This window comes from Rhinatrema bivittatum, chromosome 11 (genome assembly GCF_901001135.1).
Source record: "Rhinatrema bivittatum chromosome 11, aRhiBiv1.1, whole genome shotgun sequence".
Lineage (NCBI taxonomy): Eukaryota > Metazoa > Chordata > Amphibia > Gymnophiona > Rhinatrematidae > Rhinatrema > Rhinatrema bivittatum.
This window is the reverse complement of record NC_042625.1, coordinates 70,205,917-70,223,721: the sequence shown is the minus strand read 5'-3', so window position 1 is coordinate 70,223,721 and position 17,805 is coordinate 70,205,917. Positions and strand designations below refer to the sequence as shown.

Genomic DNA, 17,805 nt, shown 5'->3' with positions numbered 1-17,805 from the left:
TCGTTGAACCTTTCAAAAACCAATTGCAGTGCAGGGTTTTTTTCCCCACCTTTTACAGTAGATTTCAGTGCCTTGGGTGTAACCTGCATGCCCATGAATGAAGAATTTTGTTTTTCTTCTGTCTAGGAATGCTGGAAAGGAGATGACTGACCGCATCACCAGCTCTGTGCTGGAGAAGATCCCCTTCTTACGGAACTGTGAGGATGAAGACAGCGATGAAGAAGGAGATATGGAAAGCCAGCGGCAGCACAAGAGGCACAGAGTAAAGGTGAGATCTTTGTCATGCCATATGTGACTTTCACCTTTAATCTGTCCCTCCCAAATACTTCAGTCTATTGGCAGCTCCCTTTTATAACGGTGACCTTCCCTTCATGTCTCTGGGCCCTGGGATCTTTCCTTATCACTTGTGCAGCACTGGTGCTTCCTCAATCTTTCAAACTCTCTCCATTTGTTCTCTCTGCTTCCACTTTTTCCCTCCCCACCTATTCTCCTTATGCTTTTTCAATAGCTTTCCTCCACCTCTTTCTCTGTCTCTAGGTTCTGTACCTTGGCTCTCCGGTCTGTTCTGTCCTTGAAGCTTCTACCTCCCTTCCTCTGCATGGGTTTTTTTTTGTTTTGTTTTTTTCCGCACAGTAGTTTCACTGCCTTTTTGTCCTGCAGCTCTCTGCTAAGCCATTGACGGCAGAAATAGAGGATGAAGATGAAGATGAGGATTCAGAGGATGCTTTGAATGAATTTGACTTTCTGGGCACTGGAGAGGACGGGGATGAGTCCGGCGACACCCGGCAATCCGGAGACGAGCAGGGTAACAGGGCAGCAATAAATGGGAGAGTCTGACTCAGACCCTGGAAGACTGAGTGGGGTCAGTGATGCTGCTAATGCATTGTCACTCCTTTTCCCTTGCATTAGCAGTTCCCTAGCACAGTATTCAAGTGATCAGTGGCTGCTGTAAAATCTGATTTGGACTCTAGTCTTTTTTTATTGCCACCTGGTTCCCCACAATTATTGAATTCATGACACACACATGACAGCTCAGTAAAAACTTCCTGCTCTTCCCCCCTCATCCTTCTCCAGAAGCTGAGAGATGGCAGCATTATCAGGCTTGTTCTGCTTGTCTGCATGCCTCATGGTTCCATCCTTCTCTCATTTTGCAGAAAGACGAAGAATTAAACTCCAGGGCATGCTAGCCGATCTCCGAGACTTTGATGGTCTGTCTTCTAAACCATCTGTTCCATCTGCCAACTCCAACCAGCCTCGATCAGTCCATGATGGTAATGCTTGAGCTCCTGGTATATTATGCCTGATCTCTGTATGTAAGAGGAGTGGCCTAATGGTTAGAACAGTGGGCTGAGAGCCAAGGAAGGCAGGATTCGAATCTCACTTCTCCCACTTTGGACAAGTCACTTAACTCTCCATTGCTTCAGGTGCCAGCTTAGATGCTAAGCCTTTTGGGGGCAGGGCCTACTTAACTGTACCTGACTGTAACTCACCATGAGTAACTGAATCTAAAATCCACATCCAGTTTCCAAGTGTTGGGCCTGGCAGCCTGTTTATTTTCTGCCCCTCTCCTGTTTCTTGTCTCCTTGCTTGACTCACCTCTTTACGACTCTTGCAGAATTCTGTACTGGAGAGAGTGGTATCATTGACACGCTGCCACCTCTTGTTCTCCTTAGAATGGGAGCTATAAAGGATTTTGGCAGCAGAAGAGATAGCAGAGTCCTATGCTTTTTTTTTTTTTTTCCCTTGCTCAGTCTTAGGCATCTTTTTTTCCTGGCTTAAGTTCTGCAATCTGCCCCTGGTGTAGTGATCCCCTTTTTCCACTGAACAGTATTAAACAGAGAACCGGCGCTCCGTCACTCATTATTTTTCTCCTTCCATTTCTTCAGCCTCGGGATCGCTGGGTTTTTCCTCCGATGTCTTTATCATGGACACGATAGGAGGTGGGGAAGTGAGCTTGGGAGAACTGGCTGACCTGACTGTAATGAACGAAAATGACCTCAGCTGTGACGTGAGTAATTTCCCCTGCCAGGTAATAGCATAGGGAGTTAGTGGCTTGTCCTTCCCTCCCAAACCCTAGCTTTGGCTTTGTGGACAGCTTGGGGGGGGTCTCTGGATCCGCACCTCAAACCTCCACTCCAGCTCTGAGGATGACATAAGGAATTTTATTCTGTCTCGGCAGCTCCTGGATGGTAAAGATGCCTTTAAGAAGACCTGGAATGCCAAGTTCACGCTGCGGAGTCACTACGATGGGATCCGGGCTCTGGTGTTTCACCATGCAGAGTCGGCGCTGGTGACGGCGTCTGAAGATGGCACGCTGAAGCTCTGGAACCTACAGAAAACCGTCACTGCAAAGAAGTGAGCAAGCGAAAAGGGGGCTGGAATAAAGGCTGAGGACTTGAAAATACCAGTAGTTTAAACCCAGTGGATCTAACTTATAGTTTTGTGGCTTTTTTTTTTTAAGATTTTACTATGGAAAGTTAGCTAATTAAGGAGACTTTCTGATCCTTCATAGAGGAAATGAGCTGTGATAGTCTTGGATTCGGCTTGTTTCTTACTTTTATTTCAGGTTCTAATAGTTTAATATCTATAATTACAATAAAACATCAAAAATTTGTTTTTTTGAGAATATTGATTTTTTATCTCTCTGGGAGTAAGCTGGATGTTGCTGCTTAAAGGTTATTTGGCTCGGGGAAGGTAACCTACCTAGTTGGCTGGCTAGTGGGGAACTGTGTGTGTTTCTAGATTTCCACTGGGCTGGGAGGGGCTGATTTTGTGCCTTGTGCACAAGTGCAAAGCAGTCTTTACCTGGGAAGCCAAGAAGGTGCATATGTAACACTATGATTGTAGGGGAAGGATGATGTATGTCCTGTAGTTTTCCAAGATGAGAGGTAGCATATGGTTCTCTGGGGGTGAGGGAGAGAGCACCAGGGATTGCATTGAGTAATATTCCTTTTTTTTTTTTTTTTTTTTTACCTTCTGTAGAAATGCTGCCCTTGATGTGGAGCCAGTATATGCTTTCAGGGGTCACAGGTGAGTGCTGAAACTTTCCACAGTTGTTGCCCCTCTCAATCTGCCTCCCATACCATCTCTCTTGATTCAGCTATGCCAGGTCTCTTCACTTTATCTCTTACATACAAGTCCTGCAAATGTACTAAGGGCAGCACTGAGGTACATGATGAAAGACAGGATTGAGCAAGAGGCTGAGGCAGAGAGGAGGAAAAGAGAAGCTGACAAGTGCAGCAAGATCAGGAATATGTTTGAATTTTAACGTGGTGCAAATACAAACAAAAGAGCCAGTGAAGCGAGCAAAGCCACAGAGTAACATGAGAATAGCAGGGAAGGCAGAAGAGAATTGGTGCTCTACAGCTTTGCAGAGGGTGATGTATGGAACGCAGAAGATCAGCAAGGGGGACGTATTAATAATCTGACTGAGGGGGGAAAAAAAAAACTATACTCAAGAGAACAAACGCTAAAAGGAAGGGTCAAGGACAGATCTGAGAGCGTGTAGAATCAGCTGAGGATGAGGAAGAGGATATGCAGTTCACAGAAAACCACAGGTTAGGGGAGGTACATGACCAGATGCTGGAAAATACAGGACTTCCGGTTCAGAAGCGGTCAGCACTGGAAAGTGCAAGTGCACCCAGATTAAATGGTCAAAACACAAGAAAAGAATTAGATGGATGCTATCAGCAAGAGAAAAATCTGTTTCTGCAAAAGAGCAGCCAGAACAGGGCCCCTCCCTCCCCAACACACAGATAATGAGTATGGAGAAGGATGACTGCTATTAATCTGCACCTGTAGGATTGTTAGAGGGGAGGAGAGCTAAGAAAAGATCACATTGGAGGACTGGCTAACAGTTTGGAAGCTACAGCAAGGACTTCAAAGGGGCGTGGGATAAACACTGTGGATCCATAAAGTCAAGAGGCCGCCAATGAAGAGTGGGTGACTCGCCAGAATGATGGCTACTGCCTGGAGACAATACCCTTATTCAATAAACATACACATGGTTACTGTGACTCCAACATCACTCTAAGCTTCAACAGCAAGAGGAAATGTGGAAAAAAGGATTTGCACTCACAAAGACGGGAGTAGCTGGCTTGTTACGGCGGTTACTACCCCAAACCAAATATCCAAATTACTACCTCCACCTTCCTCTATTCCTGATGCCTTTCAACTAGCTTGATCACTCCATTCTTATACTTCACTTTCAATGCATATCCAGCATAGTTCTCTGCTTCAACAGCAGGGGAAAAGAAAAACTGTTACTTCACACATCCAGCAGAGCTCTCTGCTTAAACGGCAGGGGAGAAGAAAAAAGGGCTCGCACTCACAAAGCGGGGAGTAGCTGGCTTGTTACGGCGGTTACTACCCCAAACCAAATGTACCTGATACTTCACTCTCGACGCATATCCAGCATGGCTCTCTGCTTCAACGGCATGGGAGAAAGACTGATACATCACGAATTTCCAGCATAGCTCTCTGCTTCAACGGCAGGGGAAAAGAAAAACTGATACTTCACGCATATTCAGCATAACTTCAACGGCAGGGGAGAAGAAAAAAGGATTCACACTCACAAAGCGGGGAGTAGCTGGCTTGTTACGGCGGTTACTACCCCAAACCAAATGTACCTGATACTTCACTTTCGATGCATATCCAGCATAGCTCTCTGCTTCAACGGCAGGGGAGAAGAAAAAAACTGATACCTCACGCATATCCAGCATAGCTCCCTGCTTCAACGGCAGGGGAGAAGATAAACAACCAATAAGGGCTGTATAACATAATCTGGGTAAAAACAAATAAGAATGGGTGTAGCTTGCTTATTGCGGCGGTTACTACCCCTACTACCTCTAACTAATCAAGCTAGATATTTCACTTGGATGCAGCTCCATCACCACTCTCTACATTAATGGCGGGGGTGGAAGGGAATTAGAACCAAGAGCTAAGAGAAACAGATAAGTATGGGAGAAGAAATGAGGGAAACTTGCTGGGCAGACTGGATGGGCCATTTGGTCGTCTTCTGCCGTCATTTCTATGTTTCTATGTTTCTATGATCCAAGACAGGAGGGAGAGGAGTGGGAAAATAGCAGTATGAAGGTGCTCGGAGAAGAACAGATTCAAGAGACGTGTGGTCTAAATCTGGATTACAAATGGGGGAAAAAAGTCTTGAGTTTTGTCAGTAGACCACACACAACTAAACTTTAAAAAAAATTTGTTAACACAACAAAAGACTGTTTCTACAAATTACAAATTCTGAAAAAACTTAGACCACTCCTGCACTTCTATGACTTCCGGACTGTCCTCCAAGCTACCCTTTTCTCTAAAATAGACTACTGCAACTCCCTCCTTCTAGGACTCCCCGCAACTACCATAAAACCCTTGCAGATGCTCTAGAATGCCGCCACCAGAATCCTAACCAATTCCAGCCAAGGAGACCACATCACACCCATCCTCAGGAATATCCACTGGCTCCCTATCAGCTTTAGAATCCTACATAAGTCTCTCACTTTCATTCACAAAGCCATCCACAATCAGCACTCGCTCGAGCTAAAAATCCCGCTACGACTCCACACTTCAAAAAGACCAGTTAGAACTGCTTATAAAGGAACCCTACACGTTCTCCCCCCCCCCCCCCCCCCCCCAAATCCATTCTTCACACCTCCACTAGGGAACGTGCCTTCTCCGCAGCTGGGCCATCCCTAAGGGACACCCTGCCTCCAGACCTACGCCAGGAACACTGCCCACTGACCTTTAAAAAAAAAAAAACAAAACTAAAGACATGGCTTTCAAACAAGCCCATCAATAACCATATAAGCGGTAATGTTACATTCTGTATTCTTTATTCTATATTGTATATATTCTACATATTTATTATATATATATTAGTCATAACATATATCATTTAACTGTTCTTCTTACCATTTTTGTTCCATATATTTACTGTTATTGTTCCATACTCCAAGTTCCTGTAACCCTCGTTCTTTGTAACTTACTACTCTATCAGTAGCTCCCTAGCTATGATTATTGTTAAGTTAAACTCCCATGTTTGATGTGAACCGATGTGATATGACATGTGTCATGAATGTCGGTATAGAAAAGAATTAAATGCAAAGATGTGAGAGAAAACAGCTCAAGAATTTGAGACCTAGAGTAGGGCCAGAACTTAAAAGAAAAGAGGAAGGGTAGAAGGACAAAGTAAAAGGAAGGAAAGAGTCAGCATTTTTAAGAAGGGGAGGTAGTAAGTATGCAGCTGAGGTAACCTTTGACGAGGAGGAAGGATGGAGCAGGGGAACTTAGAAGGGAGCAGGTAGGGAGATGGGGCTAACCAAGCCTCTGTAGAAAGCAATCCAGAAAGACCAGTTTTCTAGCATGTAGCCAGATGGACTCAGGACCCCAATGGGTTAAGCTCCCTTGCCAGCAGATGGAGACGGAGTCAGATTTCAAAGCTGTTGTCACCCTATATATATCCCTGCAGTGACCTCGGCCTTCCAGTATTTCTCAGTCTCCAGCAGATGGTGGATGTACCTCTCCCTATGGGGATTGCTGTACTTCTTGGAAGAAGAAATTCTACATTTAAATTGGAGAGAAAAATTGAGCCCCGCTCTCCTGCAGTGATACCTAAAGGTCCTTCCCCCAGTTGAGAATTCCTGAGGCGATTTTAGAGATCCCTCAGAGGTGTGCCTTGGTCCGGTAGCCACTTCCCAGCATGAACTCTTCTGCTTAAGCAGCTGAAAGGCAGCGGGTGCAGGAGGCAAAGTGTGGCGGTGATGGTCAAAGTGCCCTCCCCCTGCAGACGGAGACCGTTTCTGTACTAACCTGGTAAGCGCTGAGCCTAGGTAAGTTTAAAAAAAAAAAAATTATGTACCTCCCAATTCAGAGACATTTGAAGGGTTTCAGTAAGACTTCCTCCGGTCTCCTTGCTCAGTGCGCCATACCGACTTCATTCCCAATCCCATTGAGGTAAGAAAAGTGGACTTCAGAGCCATTTAAGCGGTTCCCCAGTGGGCTAGGCCCCGCTTTAGGCTTGGTTGCCACACTGTGTGGTAGGCCGCGGCAGTGCCATCTTGCGCACGTCTCTGTACATGCCATATTGTCTTCCATAGTTGGTACGTGCAATGCGTTGGCTCTGCACACACAATGTGCACATAACATTGCACGTGTACATACGGGCACAACCTACTAAGCACAGAATACCGATAAAGCCTCCTTGCACACCTTCTCCAGGTTCTATTGCCTGGACATACAGACCCGAGAGGATTCGGCCTTTGCAAGGGTGGTATTAACCGGACCGTGGGCAGCCTCCTACCCCGATCAGGAATAGCTTTTGTACATCCCATTGGTCCTGAGTCCATCTGGCTACCCGATAATTTCCTTTTCCTTAGTGTTTTCAGATGGACTCAGCAATCCCACCCTTAGTTGCCCAAGAACGGTGCCAAGGATTTGCCCGTGGAGTGGATATAGATTCCAAGAGATTACAGATAAGCCTTCATCAGGTCCCTAGATCAGGGCATCTATATTCTTACTGGGGTTCAGTGTTTGGTTGAGTACAGTTATGGTTATCCGTTTTTAATCATATTTAATTACGTTTTTTCGATTAGTATGTCCACAATGGCTTTTGAAGAGAATACTGAAGGGCTGAGGTCACTGCAGGGGTGAATCTAGGGTGACATCAGCTTTGAAATCTGACACAGTCTCCATCTACTGGCAGGAGAGCATAAACCCAATGGTCCTGAGTCCATCTGTCTACACTAAGAAAAAACAAAATTATCAGGTAAGTAATTTCTCCATTTAACTTCTGGCCTGTTTCACCAATGAATTGGACCAGAAGTTAGACAAGGTTCAGTGTAGAAATTCATAGCAGACCAGCTTGTTCTGTTTTCTAATCTGCTCTTCCAAGTGGGAGGTGAATTGTTCTAGGGCATGTTACAGTATTTTCAGTGCTGCCTTTTCATTAATTTTTGCTATTTTGAATCCTGGTATTCAGTGCTATTTTGGTATGGTGGGTTTGCTGTGTAGGTGCTGAGGTTTTTGGGGTTTGTTTTTTTTTTGCAGGGTTTTCTCTCTAATCTGTTCTTTCTCTGCAGAGGACCAGTTCTAGCCGTCGCTATGGGCTTTAACAGTGAGCACTGTTACAGTGGTGGATCTGATAGTCGCATTTGCTGCTGGAAAATCCCAAATTTGAACCTGGACCCTTATGACCATTACGGTGCGTACAGACAACCAGACACACAGAATTATGGACAAAGTCCTGAGGTCTGTTCATTCCATCACAGCCTGTCTGGTACTATTTATATCTCATCACACTTTAAGTCATATTTTCATCAAATCAGAAGCAATTTTATATTGAGCAAATAGAAATCTATTAATTTTGACCCCCTTCAAGTCAGCAAGCTTTTAAAATATTGGTTGCCAGTTCTTAGTGTTGTTACTTCCTCTTTTGGTCTTACACTTTTTTGTTACTTTTGCGTATTTGTCCAAATACATTTTAATTCTTATAGTTTCCCATGCTTTGCTATAAGATTTTTGCACATTTCATTATCCCCACCTTCCTGAAATGTACGTGTCAGCTGTTCGTGCTGTATTCATGCTTTATCAGTGTGATGCCTGTGTGGGGGCTCTGCTGATGATCAGCTCCTCCAGTTCATTTAAATTTGTAATGATAGGGAAGGCAAGTTAAGAGCAGTGGGGGTATTTTTTGGTGGGGGTTTTTTTTTTTTTTTTTTTAAATCTCTTCTCAAAAATTAGATGACAGTTTGAAAATGAAGTGGGGTTTTAATGGTTATTTTTTTGTACTTTTTTTAATGACCCATCGCAAAGCCACTTCACAAGCAGTAGTCAGTATGACCTTTAGATGTCAGTAAAGTATAAACTATGGAAATCCCTATGCAGCAGCACACCTGAGGTTTTTTGTTTTTTAAATCTGCTCAGGTGTAAATATGTGGCTTCCTGGGCAATTTGACTTTCCTGAACATACCCAAATCAGTCCAGACAAGTGGGTTTTGCATCCCTACCAGCAGATGGAGGCAGAGAACAAAACTTTGAGGCACTGAGAGTGCCACCTGCAGTTCCTCAGTATTTCTCTGTCTCCAATAGATGGTAGAGGTGCAAACCTGCAGTTCTGACTGAGACTACTTTTGGAGATTTAAATAGCAGTAATTTGCTCCCCAAGGTGCTAGGTTCCTTTAGTGGGCCATCCATTGGGTCGAGCCAGGTGACCAGGGGTTTGGATACCCCTGACTGCTCTGCCTGCTGATACCACAGTCCTTGATAGCCAGGGGACTGGCTCCTCTGGGAATCCTGACAGCTGCTGCCTCTAATTCAGGGAAGTACCCCCGTCTCTTACTTTGAGATTAAGTTTAAAAAAAAAAAAAAAAATTAGAGTGGAAGAGGTAGTCAGGGTTCGGCATTCTTAGCTGGGGCGGCAGACAAGTGGAATCTATCCTCAGGACAGGAGGGGAGTGCAAGGAAGCTGAGCCATGCTTTTCCTGGTGGGAAAATTTGTAGTCGGAGGTGCTTTTGTTTGGCCGACGCCGCATGGCCCATTGAGTTTTTTGCGTGCCACTTGTGGTAGTGCAGCAGCACCGGAGGCGACCATGTGGTATGGCCTAGTTGGGCTAGTGGCAGCTTCACTCCCACGTGGCGCATGGCGGCTTGCAAGGTCTGCAGGCTTTGGTCAAGCCCGCCTTAATGCTGGCTCCTCTGCATAGGCTGTGCCTTGGGGGAGGAGGGTTCCTCCTCGGGAGGCTCCAGGAAGGCTTCCTGTAATTTTAAGGTTATTGCTGTGGCTTAAGGGGGAGTCTCTAGTGCAGCAGCACCCTTGGGGAGCATGGCCAGGGTATGTCTGGATAGGAGTCTGATTCTCCTCCCCCACTCTCCCCTGCGGTGCAGGGGATGGAAGGGGACCAGGATGGAGGAGCGGACTCGGAGGACGAACTCCTTGCGCAAGGGTCCAGAGGGGTTTTTGCTGGAGTTAGTTTTGCTTATACACAGAGCCTTCCTGGCTGGGAAGAGGGCAGGTGTCCTGAGATCTCAGGCCCAACATCCAGGTCTATCCAAGCAGCCAAGGACAGCAGGTGCTTCTGCAGATCCCATCAAGCTCCTGGGGTTGAGGCGCAAGTCAGTCGACCCACCGGGACTTAGATGATTCGAATGAAATGCAGGAGAATCCAGTGCCTCCGCAGGGGGTGGACCTGGACATGGATCCTGTTGTGGGACAGGATCCTGACCCTGATGCCAGTAAGGATGATCCGGATCTGGATGAAGGACCCCTGACAGAAGGAGATGATCCTCGTGTGGTCCGCCTGTTCAAGGAGGAGTTACACCTTCTCATTCCCCAGGTGTTGGAAGAATTGGGGATTAAGCTGACTCAGGAAGAGTCTGACAGTGAGGGCAGGAATCTGGTTTTGGATGGTCTTCGGGGCCCTCCTAGCGCTTTCCCTGTGTCTAAAAAGATCCAGAAGCTGATTAGCTGGGAGTGGGACTCCCTGGAGGAAGACTTGAAGGTTGGCAGAGCTATGGCGAAGCTTTATCCCTTATTGGAGGTCCATTTGTATCAGCTGAAGACTCCAAGAGTGGATGCGGCAGTTTCGCAGTGATCAAAAAGACCATGATCTCAGTGGTGGGATCGGGTCCCCTGAAGGATGTTCAGGACCGCAAGTTGGAAATCCAATTGAAACTGATGTTTGAAGTGTCTACCCTGAGTCTACGAGCTGTGGTGTGTGCCAGCTTAATGCAGCGGGCCTGCTTATACTGGGTTCAGAAGGCACACGTTCTGGCTTCTACTGGGGCCTTCAGTTCCATCCAGGTGTTGCGTTTGTACTGGGTGGTAGTGAATACAGACGCCAGCCTCAAAGCTGGGGTGCATTGTCTGGGGCGATCTGCCCAGGGTCTTTGGTCACCAATGGAGAAGACCTGGTCCATTAAGTGTCTGGAGACAAGGGTGGTTCGCAGGGCCCTGGAGGTGTTTCTACCCTGGCTCAAGGGACAGATGGTAGCTTAATCGCCAGGGGGGAACGAAGAGTCTTGGGAGACTCCGCTGCTGTTTGCATGGGCGGAGCACCATCTTGAGGGAATTGCAGCATATCACATTGCGGGTGTGGGCAATGTGCAGATGGATTTCCTCAGCAGGTGGCAATTGGATCCCAGAGAGTGGGAGTTAGCTCTGGAAGCCTAGAATCACAAATCACATCTGTGTCAGGTGGGGTGTTCCTCAGCTGGATCTCATGGCAACACGGTCCAATGCCAAGACAATGTTTCTTAGTCGCTGAAGAGAGCCAGGCTCAATGGGTTTCTATGCCCTTGTGTCCCCGTGGCTGACGGGAATCCTCCTCTACGTGTTTCCTCCTTGGCAGCTGATTGGTCAGGTATTATGGCGTATAGAGACTTATCCAGGGACAGTGGTGCTAGTGGCGCCGGGATGGCCACGTTGCTCTTGGTTTGCAGATCTGGTGTATCTGGCAGTAAATGGGCCTCTTCGGTTACCTCATCTACTGTGGTTGCTGAGGCAAGGTCCCATATTTCAGATTGGGAGGGTCACTTTTGTCTCGTGGCTTGGCTTTTGAGAAGCGGCGGTTGGACAAAAGGTTATTTGGAGCCAGTGAATTCTACTCTGCTTCAGGCGCGTCTGCCTTCTATCTCTATGGCTTATGTCAAGAGTGTGGAAAGTTTTGAGGCCTGGTGTCTTCAGTGTCTGAATCCCCTGTCGGTAGGGGTTCTGCACATTTTGTCCTTTTTACAGCAGGGTTTGTCTAAGGGATTGGCCTTTAGTTCGCTGTGTGTCCAGGTTTCCACCCTGGGCTGCCTTAGGGGCAAATGGAAGGGAAGGTCTTTGGCCTCCCATCCCAATGTAGTTCGTTTCCTTAAGGGGTTTAAGCATTTGCACCCTCCGATTCGGAAGGTGTGTCCGACTCGGAACCTCAATTTCTCTGTGGAGCACCTTTTGAACCATTGAGATGGGCTACTTTGAAGGCCCTTATGTTGAAGGTGGCTTTTCTTATAGCTATTTCTCCAGCCAGGAGAATTTGAGCTTCAGGCTCTTTCTTGTCTAGACCCTTTTTTGTGTATTGAGGATGACAAGGTGACGTTGATTAGTTCCTTCCTTTTTGCTGAAAATGGTTTCTGATTTTCACGTGAATCAGACAGTGGAGTTATTGGCCTTTCCGGAGTGGCCTAGAGATCTTCATCTACGTCGATCTCTGTAACATTACTTAAAGGTCACTAATAGTTTTAGGAGGTCAGATCACCTGTTTGTGCTGTTTGGTGGTGTGAGAAAAGGAGAGAAGGCTTCAAAGGCAACCTTGTCCTGTTGTCTGAAAGGCTATTTGTTCGACCTATATTAGCAAGGGCTGCACAATTCCAATGGGTCTCAGGATGCGTTCAACAAGAGCGCACGCGGCCTCGTGAGCTCAGTCTTAGTCTCCCCTATAGGGCCGCGGTTTGTCCTCGCTCCATAATTTCACTGGACATTATCGTTTGGATGTTTGGCAGGAAGAGGAGATTTTTGGTGAAAGTGTGCTAAGAGCGGGTCTTTTGGATTCCTGCCCGGTGTAGGGGTGGTTTGGTACATCGCACTTGTCTGGACTGGTCTGGGTATGTTTAGGAAAGGAAAACTGGTTCTTACCTGCTAACTTTCGTTCCTGTAATACCACAGATCAGTCCACAGACCTGCTCCAGATATGGACTGCTGAAAGACTGAACTTCCCAGTGCTTCTATGTCTGAAACTGTTTTTCTGTAAGTAGTTCTGGTATTGGCGGAGTTAAAATTGATCGGAGATGTTTTTGGCTAGATTTTTGGGGAGACCTCAGTTAGGGGTTCCAATCTAAGGGTTTTTTCTCCGGTGCCCACATAGAATCCCCCCCCTCCCTTGCATTTTTTTTTTTTAATCTACTATTTGACTTGGGTACAGGTCAATACTGAGGAACTGCAGGTGGTGCTCTCAGTTAAGTAGCAGCGCCTCAAAGTTTTGCTCTCTGCCTCCATCTGCTGGTAGGGATGCAAAACCCACTTGTCTGGACTGATCTGTGGTATTACAGGAACATAAATTAGCAGGTAAGAACCAATTTTCCTTTTCTGACGAAGGTTGTAGTAAAACCTGGACTGGCTGCAGCTGCCATGCATTTAGAGCCGTAGTATTTTTCTGCTGTGAGTACATTTGTTCTGCTGTTGATGGCCTCTGATTGCTCTTGTTTGTTTTTGTTTTGGTTTTTTTTTCCCCTTGGAATAGATCCTGGTGTTCTCACTGTCATCCTGGAAGGACACACAGATGCTGTCTGGGGACTGGCATTCAATAGCTCCACTCAGCGCCTGGCATCTTGCTCTGCCGATGGCACAGTCAGGATATGGGCGACGGGTGGGAAGGCATCCTGCCTAGGCACCTTTAATGCAGACAAAGGTGAGGTGGGAAAGGTTATGGGAAATGGATTTAGCAGCCTTTGACCTAAATTGTTCAGCCAAAGGTAGAGCGCTCCCTATGGGCCATGCAGGAGTTCTGCCTCACTTCAATTGCATTTCTTCTATTAGAGGGCACTTTGAGTGAGTGAGGAGGGGGTGCAGAAGCTGCATTGTCCCAGACTGTTGTGCAGTAGGGAGACTTGAAAGGGAAATGGATTAGTGGCTCGAGCATTGGCCAGCGAGTCAGGAGAAGTTCAAGACTGTGCGTGATCTCGGGGCAAGTCACTTTGTCTCCCTTTGACTAGGAATGAGGTTAAAAACAGGATATTGTCTTTATCTGGTCTCCAGGTCCGTTTATTTAAATAACAATCCCTGGTTCATTGGCATCTTGGTTTAGAGTTCTGCAGCTTGTTGCCTATGAGACTTGTCGTACAGCATGTGCTGCTGCTTCCCCCGTCACTACTGCACAGCCACAGCTGTATTCAGGGTGTGCAATTGGATCATCGCTGTTAGGCCTGAAGCAGCCTATGAATGATGGCTGTATCATAGGAGGGCTCTTTGCTCTTCTCTCTGACCGTGAGCTGCTTTGTCTGTCTCCTTAGAAAAGGGAATCCCGACATCTGTAGCCTTTGTGAGCGTGGATACAGATCACATGGTGGCCTCCTTCCACACAGGAGATGCTGTGGTGTATGACCTGTGCACTGCCAGTCCTTTACTAACCCTGGGCTCCTGGGGTGCTGGAGGTGAGTGTCCCTCACCCACCCAATCATCACACCATTGTGTATTGGGTCTGAGAGAGAAAGTACAAAGGTACCCATTCCCACCTGCTATCAATGTCTGGGTCTACTTATTGTTGCCACTTCCGCTACCACTTTAGCCCATCTTCATTTGGAATATGTAATCCATTTTCCCATTAAACAACCTCCCCAGAGGTGGCTGCCTGTCATTGACTGAGTTAGATGAGAGATTGGTGAGGGTGGGAGGAGTTGTGCAAGCACTATTGTGATGGAGAGCCTAGAGGAAGGAGGGATGTCTGTCAGTTGGTGCATCACTGACCCAGTGACCTTGTTCTTCAGGAGTCAGTCCGATCAACCAGCTGGTGAGTCACCCAACAGAGCCTGTTACCATCACGGCGCACGAGGACCGCAGCATCCGCTTTCTGGACAACCGCACAGGTGAGGTGCTGCAACCAGTGTGTCCTGCCACTCTCTTCCTCTTGCTCTGGGCCCTGCACAGAGTTGATCTTTGACACTAGCCACTTGCTGCCTCAGGCGGGAGTGAAGATAGAATAAGAGGGAAATGGAGGTAATGGAATGGGGACAGAGGAAAGTTTAGTGACAGTTTGGGGAGGACCTCCGCATGCAAGGGGGCAAAGGGAAGGGCTGGGAAAGAGAAGTCTGCCTGTGCTAGGTCTCTGGTAGGCTATCTGTACAATGCTGGGAGTGTGAGGCTGGGAAGACAGTTCCAGCTTTGCAATGCTCAGAGATGAAGTCTGGGATCTAAGCTCCCTGCCTCTTTTTTTTTTTTTCCACAGGTAAAGTCGTGCATTCTATGGTGGCTCACCTGGATTCAGTCACGTGCCTCGCTGTGGACCCCAATGCCACCTTTCTAATGTCGGGGAGTAAGTGGCATGATGCATTCTCTCTCCCAACCTCCTCCTCCAGTGTCCAGTATCTCTGAATCCTCATACTTTTTTTTTTTTTCTCTTTTTCTTGTATCTGTGTCCCTGTATTCTGGCAATCTCTCTTTCCACCACCTTGACCTTCTGTTTCTCGCCTCCATGTTTGTCTTGTATCTCTATAATCAAGCTCACTATCCTTTTGAGTGTCGGGTGCCTCTTTATCTTAACACACTCTGCTGCACCCCACAAAAGTCCAGTGTCTCTGTATCCTTATGCTTTCTCTCCCCTCTCGGCGTGCTTGGTGCTTCTATAATTGAGTTCTTTTCATCCTCCACTCTGCCCAGGCCATGACTGCTCACTGCGCCTCTGGAGCCTGGAGAACAGGACGTGCATGCAGGAGATCACCGCGCACCGCAGAAAGCACGAGGAGGCCATCCATGATGTGGCCTTCCACCCCAGTAAACCGCTGATAGCCAGTGCTGGGGCCGATGCCCTCGCCAAGGTCTTCGTGTGATGCTGCTGGTGTGAGAGAGCAGGAGGAGGACAATGTCACCTTGTGTCTGCTCCTCCGATAGAGCAGTCGTCATTACTGTAAAGTTCCGAGGCGTGACCCCTCCCTTGGAGAGGGCACTGTGGGGCCCGCTTACGGAGAGGTGCTAATTCCACTACCTGGAGGATGTCCTTACGCATTTCAGAGTTTAGAGGGTCTGCAGGAGCCTCCCAATGCTCATAGGAGGCTGGCTGAGACTAGATCTGAGGCACTGAGAAGACTTTCAAGGGGCCATTTGAGACTGAAAGGGAGATTTCAGTGACTCTGAACCTTCATGGGCACAGGAATGATTGTGGTTTGCTAGATCCCACAATCTGTGGGGGAAGTGTGTGGAAAGACTTTGATCATGATAACATGCTTAATGTTTGAGGAGTTGTAATCAGCAGCAATGCATTCTGCGATGATTCTGATGTGGTTGCAGGACTGTTGTGGGATCTTGACCAGGCTGTAGGGACATCCTCTGCACTAGCCTCTTTAGCCTGCTTATTATGACCTCCATGCTAAAAGAAGGGTCTCCCACCCAAAAGGCTACTCCTCTCCCATTTACCTATTGGATTTTGAAAACTTTATTACCAAACTCTTCTGTCTCCTTACAGCAATAAAGTATCAGAAGTTACTGTAAGGGAGTGTTCCCGAAGCAGTGGTCAGAGTTGGTGGTTACAGGGAGGGGAGTTTTCCTGAGAGAGTGGTGAAAGCTGGAGGATACTGGGGGAGAGGTTCTCTGAGCCAGTGGTCAAGCAGGTGGTTATTGGGACAGTGTCTGAGGTGATAGTGGAGCTAATGATTACCGAAAGTGTGGCCTGGAAATGTTGGGGGAGCTGGTGGTTACAGGGAGACTGTCCCCCAAGCCAGTGGTGTTGCTGAAGTTTACTGGGAGGGAGTGGCCCATCAGTTGTAGTGAAGCTGCCCAGTAAGAGGCATTGATATTCCCTTGGTGCTGTATGTTCTTGCTTTTTAATAACTTTGATATGCAAATCTAAGGTTATGATGAAGTCTGAGCCTTCTGGCCTGCTGGCCCTGTGTCCTCTGTGGGGGTCCTACCTTGCCTGTCTAATCATCAGCATGGTTTGATAGGCTGGAGGAGCTCAGGAGCAGTGTTGGGAGACTCTGTGCAATCTCTAGGCTAGGGCTTCCCCCTTGCCCCATTCTGTCTGTAGTCTATAATATAAACGCATATATTTATATAGAATGAAACACACACATGTACCACCGTCTCCTGCTTCCCCCAGCCCAGGGTTGCTGCAGGAGAACTCTAGGCCTGTTCATCACTGTGTGATACTGACCTGCAGCAGGGAGGGGGGAGCAGAGCTGACAAAGGAGGGGGGGAGGGGAAGTGAGGGGTTCTTAATGCGGTTTCACTTGTTTTTCTGTATTTATTTAATCATTTAATATTTTCTTTGTCCAGTTGAATCATTGAGAATGGGAGGGGGGGTGGGAACCTTTTTGCCTCAATAAATACTTTGGAATATAAGTTAGAATGTATGTGTGTTCATGTGACATTTTGTGTGTAATAATTGTATGCGTAATGTACATATGTCATCACATTCCATGTATACAATGCAGAGGTCTGGGCGCAGGTTTCTAGAGAGAAGATCCCTAAACAACTTAGCAGCCAGTTAGACTTGGGGGAAATCCCCCACTTATCCCTGGGCATGAGCAACAAAGAAATGGATCTTCTCTCTGAGATCTGCTGGTTGCTGCCTATTGTCTGGGACTGAGATTGTATACTGGGCTCCACGGACCTTTGGTCTGACCCTGCATGGTGGCACCACTTATGATCTTAGGTGAGTGTGTCAGTTGGTACTGGGCTAGCATCCTAGCATGGTGCTAGCTCAATGGGGCGTGGACCCCCCTAGTACGGAGCCAGTATTCGGGGACACTCTTTCCTGTGAACCAGGACCGACCTAATATGTCCTCTGTATTTAAGACGACCTCCTTTTGTGGATAATATTCCTTGCCATCGTCCTGCTACACCAGACCAATCCCATACAGATGGATTGTTTCACCTACCAGCAGATGGAAGCAGACTACACTGTTTTACTCATGTGACATCATTGCCACTACTTAGGGGTGGTGCAGTGTAGCAGGAGTCCAGTATTTTCTGCCTCCAGCAGAGATGATAGGAGAGGGTGGCACGGTAGGACGACACTTAGATCTCAGGATTGGACCCAGGGCCATGTCACTGTGCAAGCCTGTTTACCAGCTCCCAGTCCCAGAAGGGACTTCAGTTGAGCTTTTGGGGGTATA

General features: G+C 47.3%; 1 protein-coding gene across 2 annotated transcripts in view; it reads left to right on the top strand.

The window, feature by feature from the left end:
- STRN4 (striatin 4) overlaps nucleotides 1-16,882 on the top strand; it is a 50,563-nt gene extending 33,681 nt beyond the window's left edge. For both annotated transcript variants that reach the window (XM_029619138.1, XM_029619137.1), the window contains 12 exons: nucleotides 127-268; nucleotides 661-805; nucleotides 1,155-1,271; nucleotides 1,887-2,008; nucleotides 2,180-2,355; nucleotides 2,983-3,030; nucleotides 8,082-8,203; nucleotides 13,221-13,388; nucleotides 13,990-14,130; nucleotides 14,464-14,562; nucleotides 14,922-15,008; nucleotides 15,353-16,882. In XM_029619138.1, coding sequence (XP_029474998.1) covers nucleotides 127-268; nucleotides 661-805; nucleotides 1,155-1,271; nucleotides 1,887-2,008; nucleotides 2,180-2,355; nucleotides 2,983-3,030; nucleotides 8,082-8,203; nucleotides 13,221-13,388; nucleotides 13,990-14,130; nucleotides 14,464-14,562; nucleotides 14,922-15,008; nucleotides 15,353-15,522 — 1,537 coding nt within the window. In that variant the 3' untranslated portion in view covers nucleotides 15,523-16,882. The remainder of the gene's footprint in view (nucleotides 1-126; nucleotides 269-660; nucleotides 806-1,154; nucleotides 1,272-1,886; nucleotides 2,009-2,179; nucleotides 2,356-2,982; nucleotides 3,031-8,081; nucleotides 8,204-13,220; nucleotides 13,389-13,989; nucleotides 14,131-14,463; nucleotides 14,563-14,921; nucleotides 15,009-15,352) is intronic.
- The last annotated feature ends 923 nt before the right edge of the window (nucleotides 16,883-17,805 follow it).